This window comes from Dendrobates tinctorius, unplaced genomic scaffold, assembly GCF_039654945.1.
Source record: "Dendrobates tinctorius isolate UK_male_01 unplaced genomic scaffold, ASM3965494v1 ptg000044l, whole genome shotgun sequence".
Classification (NCBI taxonomy): domain Eukaryota; kingdom Metazoa; phylum Chordata; class Amphibia; order Anura; family Dendrobatidae; genus Dendrobates; species Dendrobates tinctorius.
Genome location: NW_027361712.1, coordinates 8,344,778 through 8,358,868, shown reverse-complemented (window position 1 = coordinate 8,358,868; position 14,091 = coordinate 8,344,778). Strand labels below are relative to the sequence as shown.

The 14,091-nt window shown below is 42.0% G+C and overlaps 1 protein-coding gene across 1 annotated transcript in view; it reads left to right on the top strand.

Moving 5' to 3' along the window:
* SHC3 (SHC adaptor protein 3) overlaps window positions 1-14,091 on the top strand; it is a 268,874-nt gene that overhangs the window by 224,234 nt on the left and 30,549 nt on the right. Inside the window, exons 7-10 of the mRNA XM_073575323.1 lie at window positions 9,843-9,969; window positions 10,348-10,504; window positions 12,882-12,978; window positions 13,470-13,664. Of these exons, the coding sequence (XP_073431424.1) occupies window positions 9,843-9,969; window positions 10,348-10,504; window positions 12,882-12,978; window positions 13,470-13,664 (576 nt within the window). The remainder of the gene's footprint in view (window positions 1-9,842; window positions 9,970-10,347; window positions 10,505-12,881; window positions 12,979-13,469; window positions 13,665-14,091) is intronic.

Sequence of the window (14,091 nt, the reverse complement as noted above, 5' to 3'; positions counted from 1 at the left end):
TACTTCAGGTTCAATTTTTTTTTATTTTACCAAGGGTAACAGGAGAAATTGAACTGCAAAAGTTATTGTGCAATTTGTCCTGAGTACGCAGATACCTGATATGTGGGGGGGAACGACTGTTTCGGCGCATGGCAGAGCTCAGAATGGAAGGAGCGCCGTTTGACTTTTTCAATGCAAAATTGGCTGGAATTCAGATTGGACGCCATGTCACGTTTGGAGAGTCCCTGATGTACCTAAACAGTGGAAACCCCCTACAAGTGACCCCATTTTGGAAACTAGACCCCCCAATGAACTTATCTAGATATGTGGTGAGAACTTTGAACCCACAAGGGCTTTACAGAAGTTTATAACGTACAGCGGTACAATTAAAAAATCATATTTTTTCCACAAAAATGATCTTTTCACCCCAATTTTTATTTTCCCAAGGGTAACAGGACCCTAAAAGTTATTGTGCAATTTGTCCTGAGTACGCTGATACCCCACATGTGGGGGTAAACCACTATTTGGGCGCATGGCAGAGCTCGGAAGGGAAGCAGCGCCATTTGACTTTTTGGGCTGGAATTGAGATCGGACACCATGTCGCGTTTGGAAAACTCCTGATGTACCAAAACAGTGGAACCCCCCCACAAATGACACCATTTTGGAAACTAGACCCCCTAAGGAACTTATCTAGATGTGTGGTGAGCACTTTGACCCCCCCAGTGCTTCACAGAAGTTTATAACACCCGGGCGTGAAAATAAAAAATTCGTATTTTTTCCACAAACATGATCTTTTAATCACCATTTTTTTATTTTCCCAAGGGTACCAGGAGAAATTGGACCCCAAAAGTTGTTGTCCAATTTGTCCTGAGTATGCTGATACCCCATATGTGGGAGAAAACTACTGTATGGGCACACGTCGGGGCTCGGAAGGGAAGTAGTGACGTTTTGGAATGCAGACTTTGATGGAATGGTCTGCGGGTGTCATGTTGCCTTTGGAGAGCCCCTAATGTACCTAAACAGTGGAAACCCCCCACAAATGACACCATTTTGTATACTAGCCCCCCAAGGAACTTATCTAGATGTGTGGTGAGCACTTTGAACCCCCCAGTGCTTCACAGAAGTTTACAACGCCCGGGCGTGAAAATAAAAAAATTCGTATTTTTTCCACAAACATGATCTTTTAGTCACCATTTTTATATTTTCCCAAGGGTACCAGAAGAAATTGGACCCCAAAAGTTGTTGTCCAATTTGTCCTGAGTATGCTGATACCCCATATGTGGGAGAAAACTACTGTATGGGCACACGTCGGGGCTCGGAAGGGAAGTAGTGACGTTTTGGAATGCAGACTTTGATGGAATGGTCTGCGGGTGTCATGTTGCCTTTGGAGAGCCCCTAATGTACCTAAACAGTGGAAACCCCCCACAAATGACCCCATTTTGAAAACTAAACCCACTAAGGAACGTATCTAGATGTGAGGTGAGCACTTTGAACCCCCAAGGGCTTCACAGAAGTTTATAATGCCAGGGCATGAAAATAAAAAAATCGTATTTTTTCCACAAACATGATCAATTAGTCCCCAATTTTTTCATTTTCCCTAGGGTAACAGGAGAAATTGGACCCCAAAAGTTGTTGTCCAATTTGTCCTGAGTACGCTGACACCCCATATGTGGGAGAAAACTACTGTATGGACACACGTCGGGGCTCGGAAGGGAAGCAGTGACGTTTTGGAATGCAGACTTTGATGGAATGGTCTGCGGGTGTCATGTGCTTTTGGAGAGCCCCTGATGTACCTAAACTATTGAAACTCCCCACAAGTGACCCCATTTTGGACACTAGACCCCCCACGGAACTTATCTAGATGTGTGGTGAGCACTTTGAACCCCCAAGTGCTTCACAGAAGTTTATAACACTCGGACGTGAAAATAAAAAAATCATTTTTTTCCACAAAAATGATATTTTTGCCCCCAATTTTTTATTTTCCTAAGGGTAACAGGAGAAATTGGACCCCAAAAATTGTTTTGCAATTTGTCCTGAGTAGGCTGATACCCTACATGTGGGGGTAAAACACTGTTTGGGCGCATAGCAGAGCTTGGAAGGGAAGGAGCACCATTTGACTTTTTCAACTCAGAATTGGCTGGAATTGAGATCAGACGCCATGTTGCATTTGGAGAGCCCCTGATGTGCCCAAACAGTGGAAACCCCCAATTCTAACTCCAACCCGAACCCCAACACGCCCCTAACCCTTACCCTAGCCCTAACCCTAGTCCTAACCCTAACCCTAGCCCTAACCCTAACCCTAGCCCTAGCCCTAACCCTAACCCTACCCTAACCCTAACCCTAACCCTACCCCAACACACCCCTAGCCCTAACCCTAGCCCTAACCCTAATGGAAAAATGGAAATAAATACATTTTTTTAATTTTATTATTTTTCCCTAACTAAGGGGGTGATAACGGGGGGTTTGATTTACTATTTATGGCGGTTTTTATGTTTGGCGGCTGTCGCACGCTAAAAGACGCTTTTTATTGTAAAAATAGTTTTTGCATCACCACATATTGAGAGCTATAATTTTTCCGTATTTTGACCCACCGAGTCATGTGAGGTCTTATTTTTTGCGGGACAAGTTGACGTTTTTATTGGTACCATTTTCGGGCACGTGAAATTTTTTGATCGCTTTTTATTCCGATTTTTGGGACGCAGAATGAACAAAAACCAGCATTTCATGAATTTCTTTTGGGGGGGGTGCGTTTACACCGTTCCGCGTGCGGTAAAATTGATAAAGCGGTTTTATTCTTCGGGTCAGTACGGTTACAGCGATACCTCATTTAGGTCGTTTTTTATGTTTTTGTCGGTTTTATGCAATGAAAACTACTTTATATAAAAAATAATTATTTTTGCATCGCTTTATTCAGCGAGCTATAACTTTTTTATTTTTTCGCTTATTATGCTGTGTGGCAGCTCATTTTTTGCGGGACAAGATGACGTTTTCAGCGGTACCATGGCTATTTATATGCGTCTTTTTGATCGCGCGTTATTACACTTTTTGTTTGGCGGTATGATAATAAATCATTATTTTTTGCTTCGTTTTTTATTTTTATTTTTTAAGGGGTTCGCTAAAGGGGTTAACTAATGGGACAGTTTTATAGGGCGGGTCGTTACGGACGCGGCGATACCTAATATGTGTACTTTTATTGTTTTTTTTTTTTATTATTTCCAAAAAATGGATTTATTGGGGGAATATATATTTTTTTTTTTCTAATTTATTTGGCGATTTTTTTTTAATTATTTTTACACTTTTTTTTATTTTTTTTTTTACTTTATTAAATAGTCCCAGGTGGGACATCACTGTCCTGTGACAGATCGCTGATTTGTCACATCACAGATCACTGTGACAGATCAGCGATCTGACACAGGCACTGCAGAAGGCTTCCTCATGCCTGCGCTTTGCAGGCACTGAGGAAGCCAGCTTCCGCAGGCCCCCAAAGGCCCCCGTCGCCATCTTGGATTCGGGGGCCTGGAGGAAGGGAGTCCCCCGCAGCAGCGCTGCACATTGCGCTGCCATGGGGGGCTCAGGGAAGCACGGAGGGAGCCCCCTCCCTGCCGATGCTTCCCTTTAACCCCCGGTACACCGCGATCGTGTTTGATCGCGGTGTGCAAGGGGTTAACGTGTCGGGGGCGGTCCGTGACCGCCCCTGACACATTGTGCCGGGTGTCAGCTGTGATAATCAGCTGACACCCGGCCGCGATCAGCTGCGCTCACCACGTGGGCGCCGCTGATCGCGCCGACGTACTATCCCGTCCCCGGTCATACGGGCCCGGGTACCGTGGACGGGATAGTACGTCGGATGGCAGGAAGGGGTTAATGTCCATAGCTGCAGTTCAATATATGACAATGAGACATTTTGACATCAAAACAGCTTTCCTACATGGTGACATTGAAGAAGAGTTGTACATGAGCCAACCCGAGGGACATATTAACCCCTTCACTACCAAGGGTGGTTTGCACGTTAACTACCGGGCCAATTTTTACAATTCTGACCACTGTCCCTTTATGAGGTCATAACTCTGGAACGCTTCCATGGATCCCGGTGATTCTGACATTGTTTTCTCGTGACATATTGTACTTCATGTTAGTGGTAAAATTGAATTCAAATAACTTGCGTTTATTTGTGAAAAAAACGGAAATTTGGCGAAAATTTTGAAAATTTCGCAATTTTCCAACTTTGAATTTTTATGCCCTTAAATCACAGCGATACGGCACACAAAAAACTTAATACATAACATTTCCCACATGTTTACTTTACATGAGCACAATTTTGGAACCAAAATTTTTTTTCGTTAGGAAGTTATAAGGGTTAAAAATTGACCAGCGATTTCTCATTTTTGCAACACCATTTTATTTTTAGGGACCACTTCACATTTGAAGCCACTTTGAGGGGTCTATATGATAGAAAATACCCAAAAGTGACACCATTCTAAAAAATGCACCCCTTAAGGTGCTTAAAACCACATTCAAGAAGTTTATTAACCCTTTAGATGCGTCACAGGAATTTTTTGAATATTAAAAAAAAAAATGAACATTTAACTTTTTTTCACAAAAAAAATACTTCAGGTTCAATTTTCTTTATTTTACCAAGGGTAACAGGAGAAATTGGACTGCAAAAGTTATTGTGCAATTTGTCCTGAGTATGCTGATACCTGATATGTGGGGGGGGAACCACTGTTTCGGCGCATGGCAGACCTCAGTAGGGAAGGAGCGCCGTTTGACTTTTTCAATGCAAAATTGGCTGGAATTCAGATCGGACGCCATGCCGCGTTTGGAGAGCCCCTGATGTACCTAAACAGTGGAAACCCCCCAAGTGACCCCATTTTGGAAACTAGACCCCCCAAGGAACTTATCTAGATATGTGGTGAGAACTTTGAACCCACAAGGGCTTCACAGAAGTTTATAACGTATAGCGGTACAATTAAAAAATCATATTTTTTCCACAAAAATGATCTTTTCACCCCCAATTTTTATTTTTCCAAGGGTAACAGGACCTTAAAAGTTATTGTGCAATTTGTCCTGAGTACGCTGATACCCCATATGTGGGTGTAAATGACTATTTGGGCGCATAGCAGAGCTCGGAAGGGAAGCAGCGCCATTTGACGTTTTTGGCTAGAATTGAGATCGGACACCATGTCGCGATTGGAAAACCCCTGATGTACCAAAACACTAGAAACCCCCCACAAATGACACCATTTTGGAAACTAGACCCCCCAAGGAACTTATCTAGATGTGTGGTGAGCACTTTGAACCCCCCAGTGCTTCACTGAAGTTTATAACGTACAGCAGTACAATTAAAAAATCATATTTTTTCCACAAAAATGATCTTTTCACCCTCAATTCTTATTTTTCCAAAAGTAACAGGACCATAAAAGATATTGTGCAATTTATCCTGAGTACGCTGATACCCCACATGTGGGTGTAAACCACTATTTGGGCGCATGGCAGAGCTCGGAAGGGAAGCAGCGCCATTTGACGTTTTTGGCTGGAATTGAGATCGGACACCATGTCGCGTTAGGAAAGCCCCTGATGTACCAAAACAGTAGAAACCCCCCACAAATGACACCATTTTGGAAACTAGACCCCCCAAGGAACTTATCTAGATGTGTGGTGAGCACTTTGAACCCCCCAGTGCTTCACTGAAGTTTATAACGTCCGGGCGTGAAAATAAAAAAATCGTATTTTTTCCACAAACATGATCAATTAGTCCCCAATTTTTTTATTTTCCCAAGGGTAACTGGAGAAATTGGACCCCAACAGTTGTTGTCCAATTTGTCCTGAGTACGCTGATACCTCATATGTGGGAGAAAACTACTGTATGGGCACACATCAGGGCTCGGAAGGGAAGTAGTGACGTTTTGGAATGCAGACTTTGATGGCATGGTCTGCGGGTGTCATGTTGCTTTTGGAGAGCCCCTGATGTACCTAAACAGTGGAAACTCCCCACAAGTAACCCCATTTTGGAAACTAGACCCCCTAATGAACTTATCTAGATGTGTGGTGAGCACTTTGAACCCCCCAGTGCTTCACAGAAGTTTATAACGACCGGGCGTGAAAATAAAAATATCGTATTTTTTCAACAAACATCATCATTTAGTCCCCAATTTTTTTATTTTCCCAAGGGTAACAGGAGAAATTGGACCCCAAAAGTTGTTGTCCAATTTGTCCTGAGTACGCTGATACCTCATATGTGGGAGAAAACTACTGTATGGGCACACGTCGGGGCTCGGAAGGGAAGTAGTGACGTTTTGGAATGCAGACTTTGATGGATTGGTCTGCGGGTGTCATGTGCGTTTGGAGAGCCCCTGATGTGCCTAAACTATTGAAACTCCCCACAAGTGACCCCATTTTGGAAACTAGACCCCACACGGAGCTTATCTAGATGTGTGGAGAGCACTTTGAACCCCCAAGTGTTTCACAGAAGTTTATAACACTCGGACGTGAAAATAAAAAAATCATTTTTTTCCACAAAAATGATATTTTTGCCCCCAATTTTTTATTTTCCTAAGGGTAACAGGAGAAATTGGACCCCAAAAGTTGTTTTGTAATTTGTCCTGAGTAGGCTGATACCCTACATGTGGGGGTAAAACACTGTTTGGGCGCATGGCAGAGCTTGGAAGGGAAGGAGCACCATTTGACTTTTTCAACGCAGAATTGGCTGGAACTGAGATCAGACGCCATGTTGCCTTTGGAGAGCACCTGATGTGCCCAAACAGTGGAAACCCCCCAATTATAACTCCAACCCTAACCTCAATACACCCCTAACCCTAATCTGAGCCCTAGCCCTAACCCTAGCCCTAACCCTAACCCTAGCCCTAACCCTAGCCTAACCCTAACCCTAGCGGGAAAATGGAAGTAAATACATTTTCTTTTAGTTTTATTATTTTTCCCAAACTAAGGGGGTGATAACGGGCGGTTTGATTTACTATTTATGGCGGTTTTTATGTTTGTCGGCTGTCATACGCTAAAAGACGCTTTTTATTGTAAAAGTAGTTTTTGCATCACCACATATTGAGAGCTATAATTTTTCCGTATTTTGACCCACTGAGTCATGTGAGGTGTTATTTTTTGCGGGACGAGTTGACGTTTTTATTGGTACCATTTTCGGGCACGTGACATTTTTTGATCGCTTTTTATTCCGATTTTTGGGACGCAGAATGAACAAAAACCAGCATTTCATGAATTTCTTTTGGGGGGGTGCGTTTACACCGTTCCGCGTGCGGTAAAATTGATAAAGCGGTTTTATTCTTCGGGTCAGTACGGTTACAGCGATACCTCATTTAGGTCGTTTTTTTATGTTTTGTCGGTTTTTTGCAATGAAAACAATTTTATATAAAAAATAATTATTTTTGTATCGCTTTATTCTGCGAGCTATAACTTTTTTATTTTTTTGCGGATGATGCTGTATGGTGGCTCGTTTTTTGCGGGACAAGATGACGTTTTCAGCGGTACCATGGATATTTATATGTGTCTTTTTGATCGCGCGTTATTGCACTTTTTGTTCGGTGGTATGATAATAAATCATTATTTTTTGCTTCGTTTTTTATTTTTATTTTTTAAGGGGTTCGCTAAAGGGGTTAACTAATGGGACAGTTTTATAGGGCAGGTCATTACGGACGCGGCGATACCAAATATGTGTACTTTTATTGTTTTTGTTTTTTTTTATTTTGAAAAAATGGATTTATTGGGGAATATTTTTTTTTTTTTTTACTAATTTATTTAGCGATTTTTTTTAAATTATTTTTAACACTTTTTTTTTTTTTTTTTTTTTTACTTTATTACCTTGTCCCAGGTGGGACATCACTGTCCTGTGACAGATCGCTGATCTGTCACATCACAGATCACTGTGACAGATTAGCGATCTGTCACAGGCACTGCTGCAGACTTCCTCATGCCTGCGCTTTGCAAGCACTGAGGAAGCCAGCTTCCTCAGGCCCCCGAAGGCCCCCGTCGCCATCTTGGATCCGGGGGCCTGTAGGGAAAGAGCCCCCCGCAGCAGCGCTGCACATTGCGCTGCCGTGGGGGGCTCAGGGAAGCACGGAGGGAGCCCCCTCCCTGCCGATGCTTCCCTTTAACCCCCGGTACGCCGCGATCGCGTTTGATCGCGGTGTGCAAGGGGTTAACGTGTCGGGGGCGGTCCGTGACCGCCCCTGACACATTGTGCCGGGTGTCAGCTATGATAATTAGCTGACACCCGGCCGCGATCAGCGGCGCTCACCACGTGGGCGCCGCTGATCATGGTGATGTAATATTCCGTCCATGGTAATTAGGTCCATGGTCACATGGACGGAATATTACGTCAATTGTAGGTAAGGGGTTAAAAAGATGAAGAGCAGTTTGATTGTAAAATGCAAAAATCTCTCTATGGACTTAAGCAGTCAGCAAGAGTTTAGAACTCGAAAATGAACAAACTTTTCATGGATGAAGGATTTAAAAGATCTCAAGCTGATCCATGCTTGTATTCGAAAAATGTAGTGAAGGAGTGGATGTATTTTCTCCTATATGTAGACGATGTAATTATGTCTCATCAAGTTGAAAAAGAAATTGCAAAGCTAGGTGAAATTCTCAACAAGCACTTTGAGACCAAGGACCTTGGAAATGTGACATATTATTTGGGAATCCAAATCCAGAGAGAGGAAGATGGGAGTTTTCTTCTCAGCCAAAGTTCTAAAATTTCCGCAATACTAAACCAGTTTGGAATGTCAGAAGCCAAAGGTGCGACAACACCAATGGATCCGTCCTACTTAAAGTTGAAAGGAGAAGAAGATCTGCTACCCAGCAATGAGAGTTACAGACAAGCAGTGGGGGCGCTTCTATACATAGCAACCACAACTCGTCCAGATATCACAGCCACAGTTGGGATTCTCTGCCGTCGTGTAAGCAAGCCACGCCGAAGAGACTGGATTGCAATTAAGAGAATTCTTCAATATCTTAAAGAATCTCAAAGGCTAAATCTTAACATATCTGCATCAGGAGATCTCACTCTCAGAGGTTATGTGCATGCGGATTGGGCTGGAGATTCAAATGATCAGAAATCAACAAGTGGTTACTTGTTCAAGTTAGGAGAAAATTCAATTTCTTGGTCCAGCAGAAAACAATTGTCGGTCACAATATACTCTACAGAAGCTGAATATATGTCTGCTGCTTATGCAAGTCAAGAAGTTATTTGATTGAAACAACTTTTGGAAGATTTCGGCAAGCCATTAGCTCAACCAACAGTTATCTATGAGGCATTAAACTTGCCAGCAGTGAGAAGATTAGTGCAAGGACTAAGTACACTGATGTAAAACATCACCACTTACATGACTTAGTGGAGCGTGGTGTACTTGAGTTTGTTTATTGCGAGTCTGACAAGATGATAGCTGAAGGTATGACAAAGCCATTATCAAAAGCCAAGCGTGTGGACTTCAGAACCGCAATGGCACTAATAGGATAAGTATTTATTGAGTGGGAGTGTTGGAATATGTTTGGTGCAACAACTCCATTCCTGTCTATGAGTGTTTTGTTGCTAAATTTGTATGCTGTTAATAAAGTTTGAACAAAAAAAAGCTCCCAGAGGGTCACACAGGGATAGCATGTGACTGTATTTCCTGTTTTTTTTCCCTGTGTCTGTGTATGAGAGAAGCAGCCTGCTGTAGATGCTGCACAGATAGAGGCACACAAATGATTTATTCCTGATCTATTAAGCTTATTACATATTGTTCCTGATTGTTCCTGAATAAATAAGTTCTGTTGTCACACGCTTGGAGAGTATCCTGAATAATCCGCTGCCAACACTAATACTAACATATCTGCACACTTCGTGTTTCCTTCAGCTTGTCATATTCTGGAGTGCAGTGATGGACTGGCTCAGGATGTTATCAGCACCATAGGCCAAGCATTTGAACTTCGATTCAAACAGTATTTGCAGTGCCCTTCTAAGATGCCCGCCTTTCCTGACCGGTAATTTTAATGCACAGACCATATCTTTGCTTTTATGCTTTTCCTCAGGAGCGGACATACTGTACCATTGGTGCATCCTGTGCCCAAGTAGTATGTGGCCCACTTCTGCCACCAAGTTAGGTGAAATTTATGCATTATGATGAGATTTTGGACTCCAAAGGAGATATATGTTGTTCTTACACAGCGCCCCCTGCTGCCTGTGTCCGCGCCTACTTTTCCTGATTGACTCGGGCAACATTTGTAATCATTTTACACATTTATAGTGTTATATGTGTGATTTAGTGCGGAGATTCAAATATGTGCACAAGGTTGAATTATAGTACGAATGGCAGCATAGTTCACCATGATCCACAAAAATTGTGGTTTTCTTTTTTTCAGGATGCAAAGCTTAGATGACCCATTATGGCCTGAAGAAGACGGGACTACAAGTGAACCTCAATATTATAACAGTATTCCAAATAAAATTCCACCCCCAGGAGGAATCATTGATGAGAGATTAAGAGCTCAGCATCTAAATCATGGAGATAATTCAGAGGTATATACCATAAACCCATGAAGCAGTCAAGAGGTTGGATTTTTTTCCCCGTATTCTATGAATGTACATATGAGCTTTTTACATGGTATTTCATGTAGTTTTGTAATTTGGAATATGTCAGAATTATTATTCCCTTGAAACTATGTGGGGGATTCCTTCTGCGATTAGAATTACATAGGTAAGACTGCACCTTCTGAGTAACTTATCAGAATATACTGTCCTGTGTCTTCACTTCTGCATAGGAGTGGGGGGGCATCAAAAATATGTTAAAAGCTGCCCCTATCTCTTTAGCTTTCTGTGAAGGAGCTTTCTGAATAAGTATACAGTTCCTAAGTTATTTGTCATAGTCTTTTTTTGCAATGAAAGAAGTAAGGGCTGAAACAAGGTTAAGAGAGAAAAATGAGTTTCCAGCACCTTTTGTACTGGCAGAATGATGATGAAAAAGAACTACCCTCTCAGAATGTCAAGGTAAAAGAGCATGAGAATTTGGACATTTCCTCATGACTGGTGTGGGTGTAAGGGAGGTTCAGGACTGTAGTCATGGCTGAGCACTCTGGTTTATCTGAGCCCTGGCCTCCTCTCACATGAAAACAGCATTCTTTCACCAGCATACCTGTGTCTTCTCTCACTGCGCCATCAGGGATATCACTGGGGTGCTGAAGCATTTCTGCAATTGGTTTCGCAAGAATTGAGACACAGTCTGGTTCAAATGCAACAAGTGAAACTTTACTTGAACAACTTGACAGCACATTCTTGTCAGTTACAACATCAACAGCAAGTTCCATGCAGTTCTCATTCTGTTCTTTCCCTGCACTCAGTTTCACTCCTTCAGTACATTACAGCATTCTCCCTGTCCTGACTTCCTGTGCTTAGGGATTCTCTGGCCCATTTCGCCGCTTTCCTGAGAGTTTCGGTCCATGCAACTATCTGTCACATGTTGAACAATCTGCGCCCTGTACTTTCCCAGACGGCTTCCTTTCTCCATCTATGAACTGCTGTAATCCTGCTGCTTGACACCACTGTTGTGAATTCCCTTGCTCGGACTTCTGAGCCGAAGCTCCCTCTGCTCCCTCTGGTGGTTACTGGGAGTAGTGGAGCTGGCTAGGTTGATGGAAGTTTCCCACCTGACGATGATAATTGGGAACCTGGGATTACTGGCTGGGAGCATATAATTGAGCTGGCTGCTCTTGGTGGTTGCTGGTGATTTCCTCCTTGTGCATTTGGAGTTCTTTTGTCTCCTGCCTGATCTGCATGGTTCAGTTAAGTGATTATTTTGCTAATTCTTTGCATCTAATCTGATTGTGCCTTTTTTTTTGCTTTCTGCTTTGTTTCTAGGGTTCAGCGTACTTCCTGCTGGGGGCAGCACTGGGCCCCACTCTTATGTTACAGCTTGTGTCAGTTTGTTCAGTCCCCTGTTATGTTAGTATCTTTGGCTTTGCGTCCAGTTCATACCAGAGTGCTGATCTAGCGGGGTGAGGTCGTGTGGCCCCAGGTTTTTTGTATATCAGATGTATTGGATTTTTTTAGGGTTTTGTGCACGATTGCAGACAGTATCTTTTCTGTCCTGTCCTGTCTAGACAGCTTGGGCCCCACTGTTTGCTCAGTCTGTTCTCTGCCTGTGTTTGTGTCTCATCTTGTCTCACCGACAATATATGTTTGGGGCTGTCTATTCCTTTGGGGATCTGCTCCAGGGAGTTTAGATTTCACCTTTCTGGCTTTAGGCTTAGTTAGTTCTCCGACTGTGCTGAGGCATCTAGGGCATTGTAGGAATGCTCCACGGCTACTTCTAGTTGTGTTGCTAGGATCAGGGGTCTGCAATCCACTTAGTTACCAACCTCTCTGGTTTTCTGGTGGCTTAGCCTGTTCCTGCCATCCTCCTCGGTGACACATTCATAACACACCACACTTCTATCCTATAGACTCTGAATGGCTAAGCTTCTCTTCTTTAATGTTATGTGACTGCTGTGGTGTCCTGGGCCTAGAGCCCATGTGAACTATTTGGGCGCCCAGGCCCTTCTGACTACCTAAGAGAACATTCCTAGCTTACCACACAGCAGCCCCTTCTATAGGTAACCCTTTCCTAAACTATTCACTAGCTGAATGCTCTGTACACTATAATGCCCACATCTAGTGGCCAATCCAATAACTACACTTACCCTATACACTATACATATATTGTCATATCACACTACTAAACCCGAAATCTTCAGATTTGTAGAAGAGATGTAGCATACCCTAATATCTGTAATTACTAATAACAAACATTTTGTTTCCTTTAGTAGCTTGTTATACTAAGACTATACATGTAAGAAATATGGTATATATTATAACGGAAATGTTCACATACTTCATACGAATTATGTTATTGTTATTCTAGTTTATGACTTCTACTGGAAGAGAACAAACTTATTACCAAGGTCGTCATCTAGTTGAAAAGTCTAATGAAAACTTTCAACAAGCTATAAAAAGACAAGGTAAGATGTCAGACAGCATTTCTTTTATCAGCTGTCAATATCCTACAGAAATAGATTATTGTAGTTTCTGTGCTTTTTTAACCCACATTAATCTGAGACTATTAGGTCATAGAGGTCAAAGAAACTGTGGTAAGTGTCCGCAGAGCTGCCCACTGAAAAAGCTTTGTTTTGGAGAGGGAAAATGAGCGGTGATAGTGTCAGCAACCCCAGTCCTCCGATCATGACCCCTTTGACAATATCCAGTGCGCGCTGGGAGACTCAAACAAATAGTCATCAGAAGTAAGAAAAAAAACAAAGACAACACGTTAAAGGAAGGGAATGGTAGGGAATTTTAATTGAAGTACATTAGAAAAGAAGTTTGATTATATTCATAGACGTGTGGTATAAAATTCACTGTTCGTTTTGGACAACCTCTTTTGGTTTGGTATGCTTGAGGAAAAATCTTATTTTCCTATTATTGCATTTTTAAAATAATATAATCACTTTTTCAGCTTCTTTGGACATATACAGTGTTCCAGAAGGAAAGTCAACAGGTAATCATGCAAACAATGCACCCACATACGTGAACACGCAACACATGAACAAGAAAATGCTAGGAGCTCTTCAGCGGAGCGTGGATGGATTGTTCTGTGGATCAGTGGACAGCTGTAAGGATATAAGCCCTAGAAAAGATTTGTTTGATATGAGTAAGTGCTATAAATCTAATATCTAATATCTATCTAACTATCTATCTATCTATCTATCTATCCATCTATCTAGCTATCCCATATCTATCTGTATGTCTATCTATCTATCTATCTATCCATCTCCTATCTATCTATTATCTATCCATCCTATATCTATCTATCTATCTATCTCCTATCTATCCCATATCGATCTATCTATCTATTATCTATCCATCCCATATCTATCTGTCTGTCTATTTGTCTGTCAGTCTATCTGTCTATCTATCTATCTATCTATCCATATCTATCTATCCATATCTATCTATCTATCTATCTATCTATCCATATCTATCTATCTATCTATCTATCAGCTATCTAGCTATCTATTTGTCTGTCAGTCTATCTATCTATCCATATCAATCTATCTATCATCTATCTATTATCTATC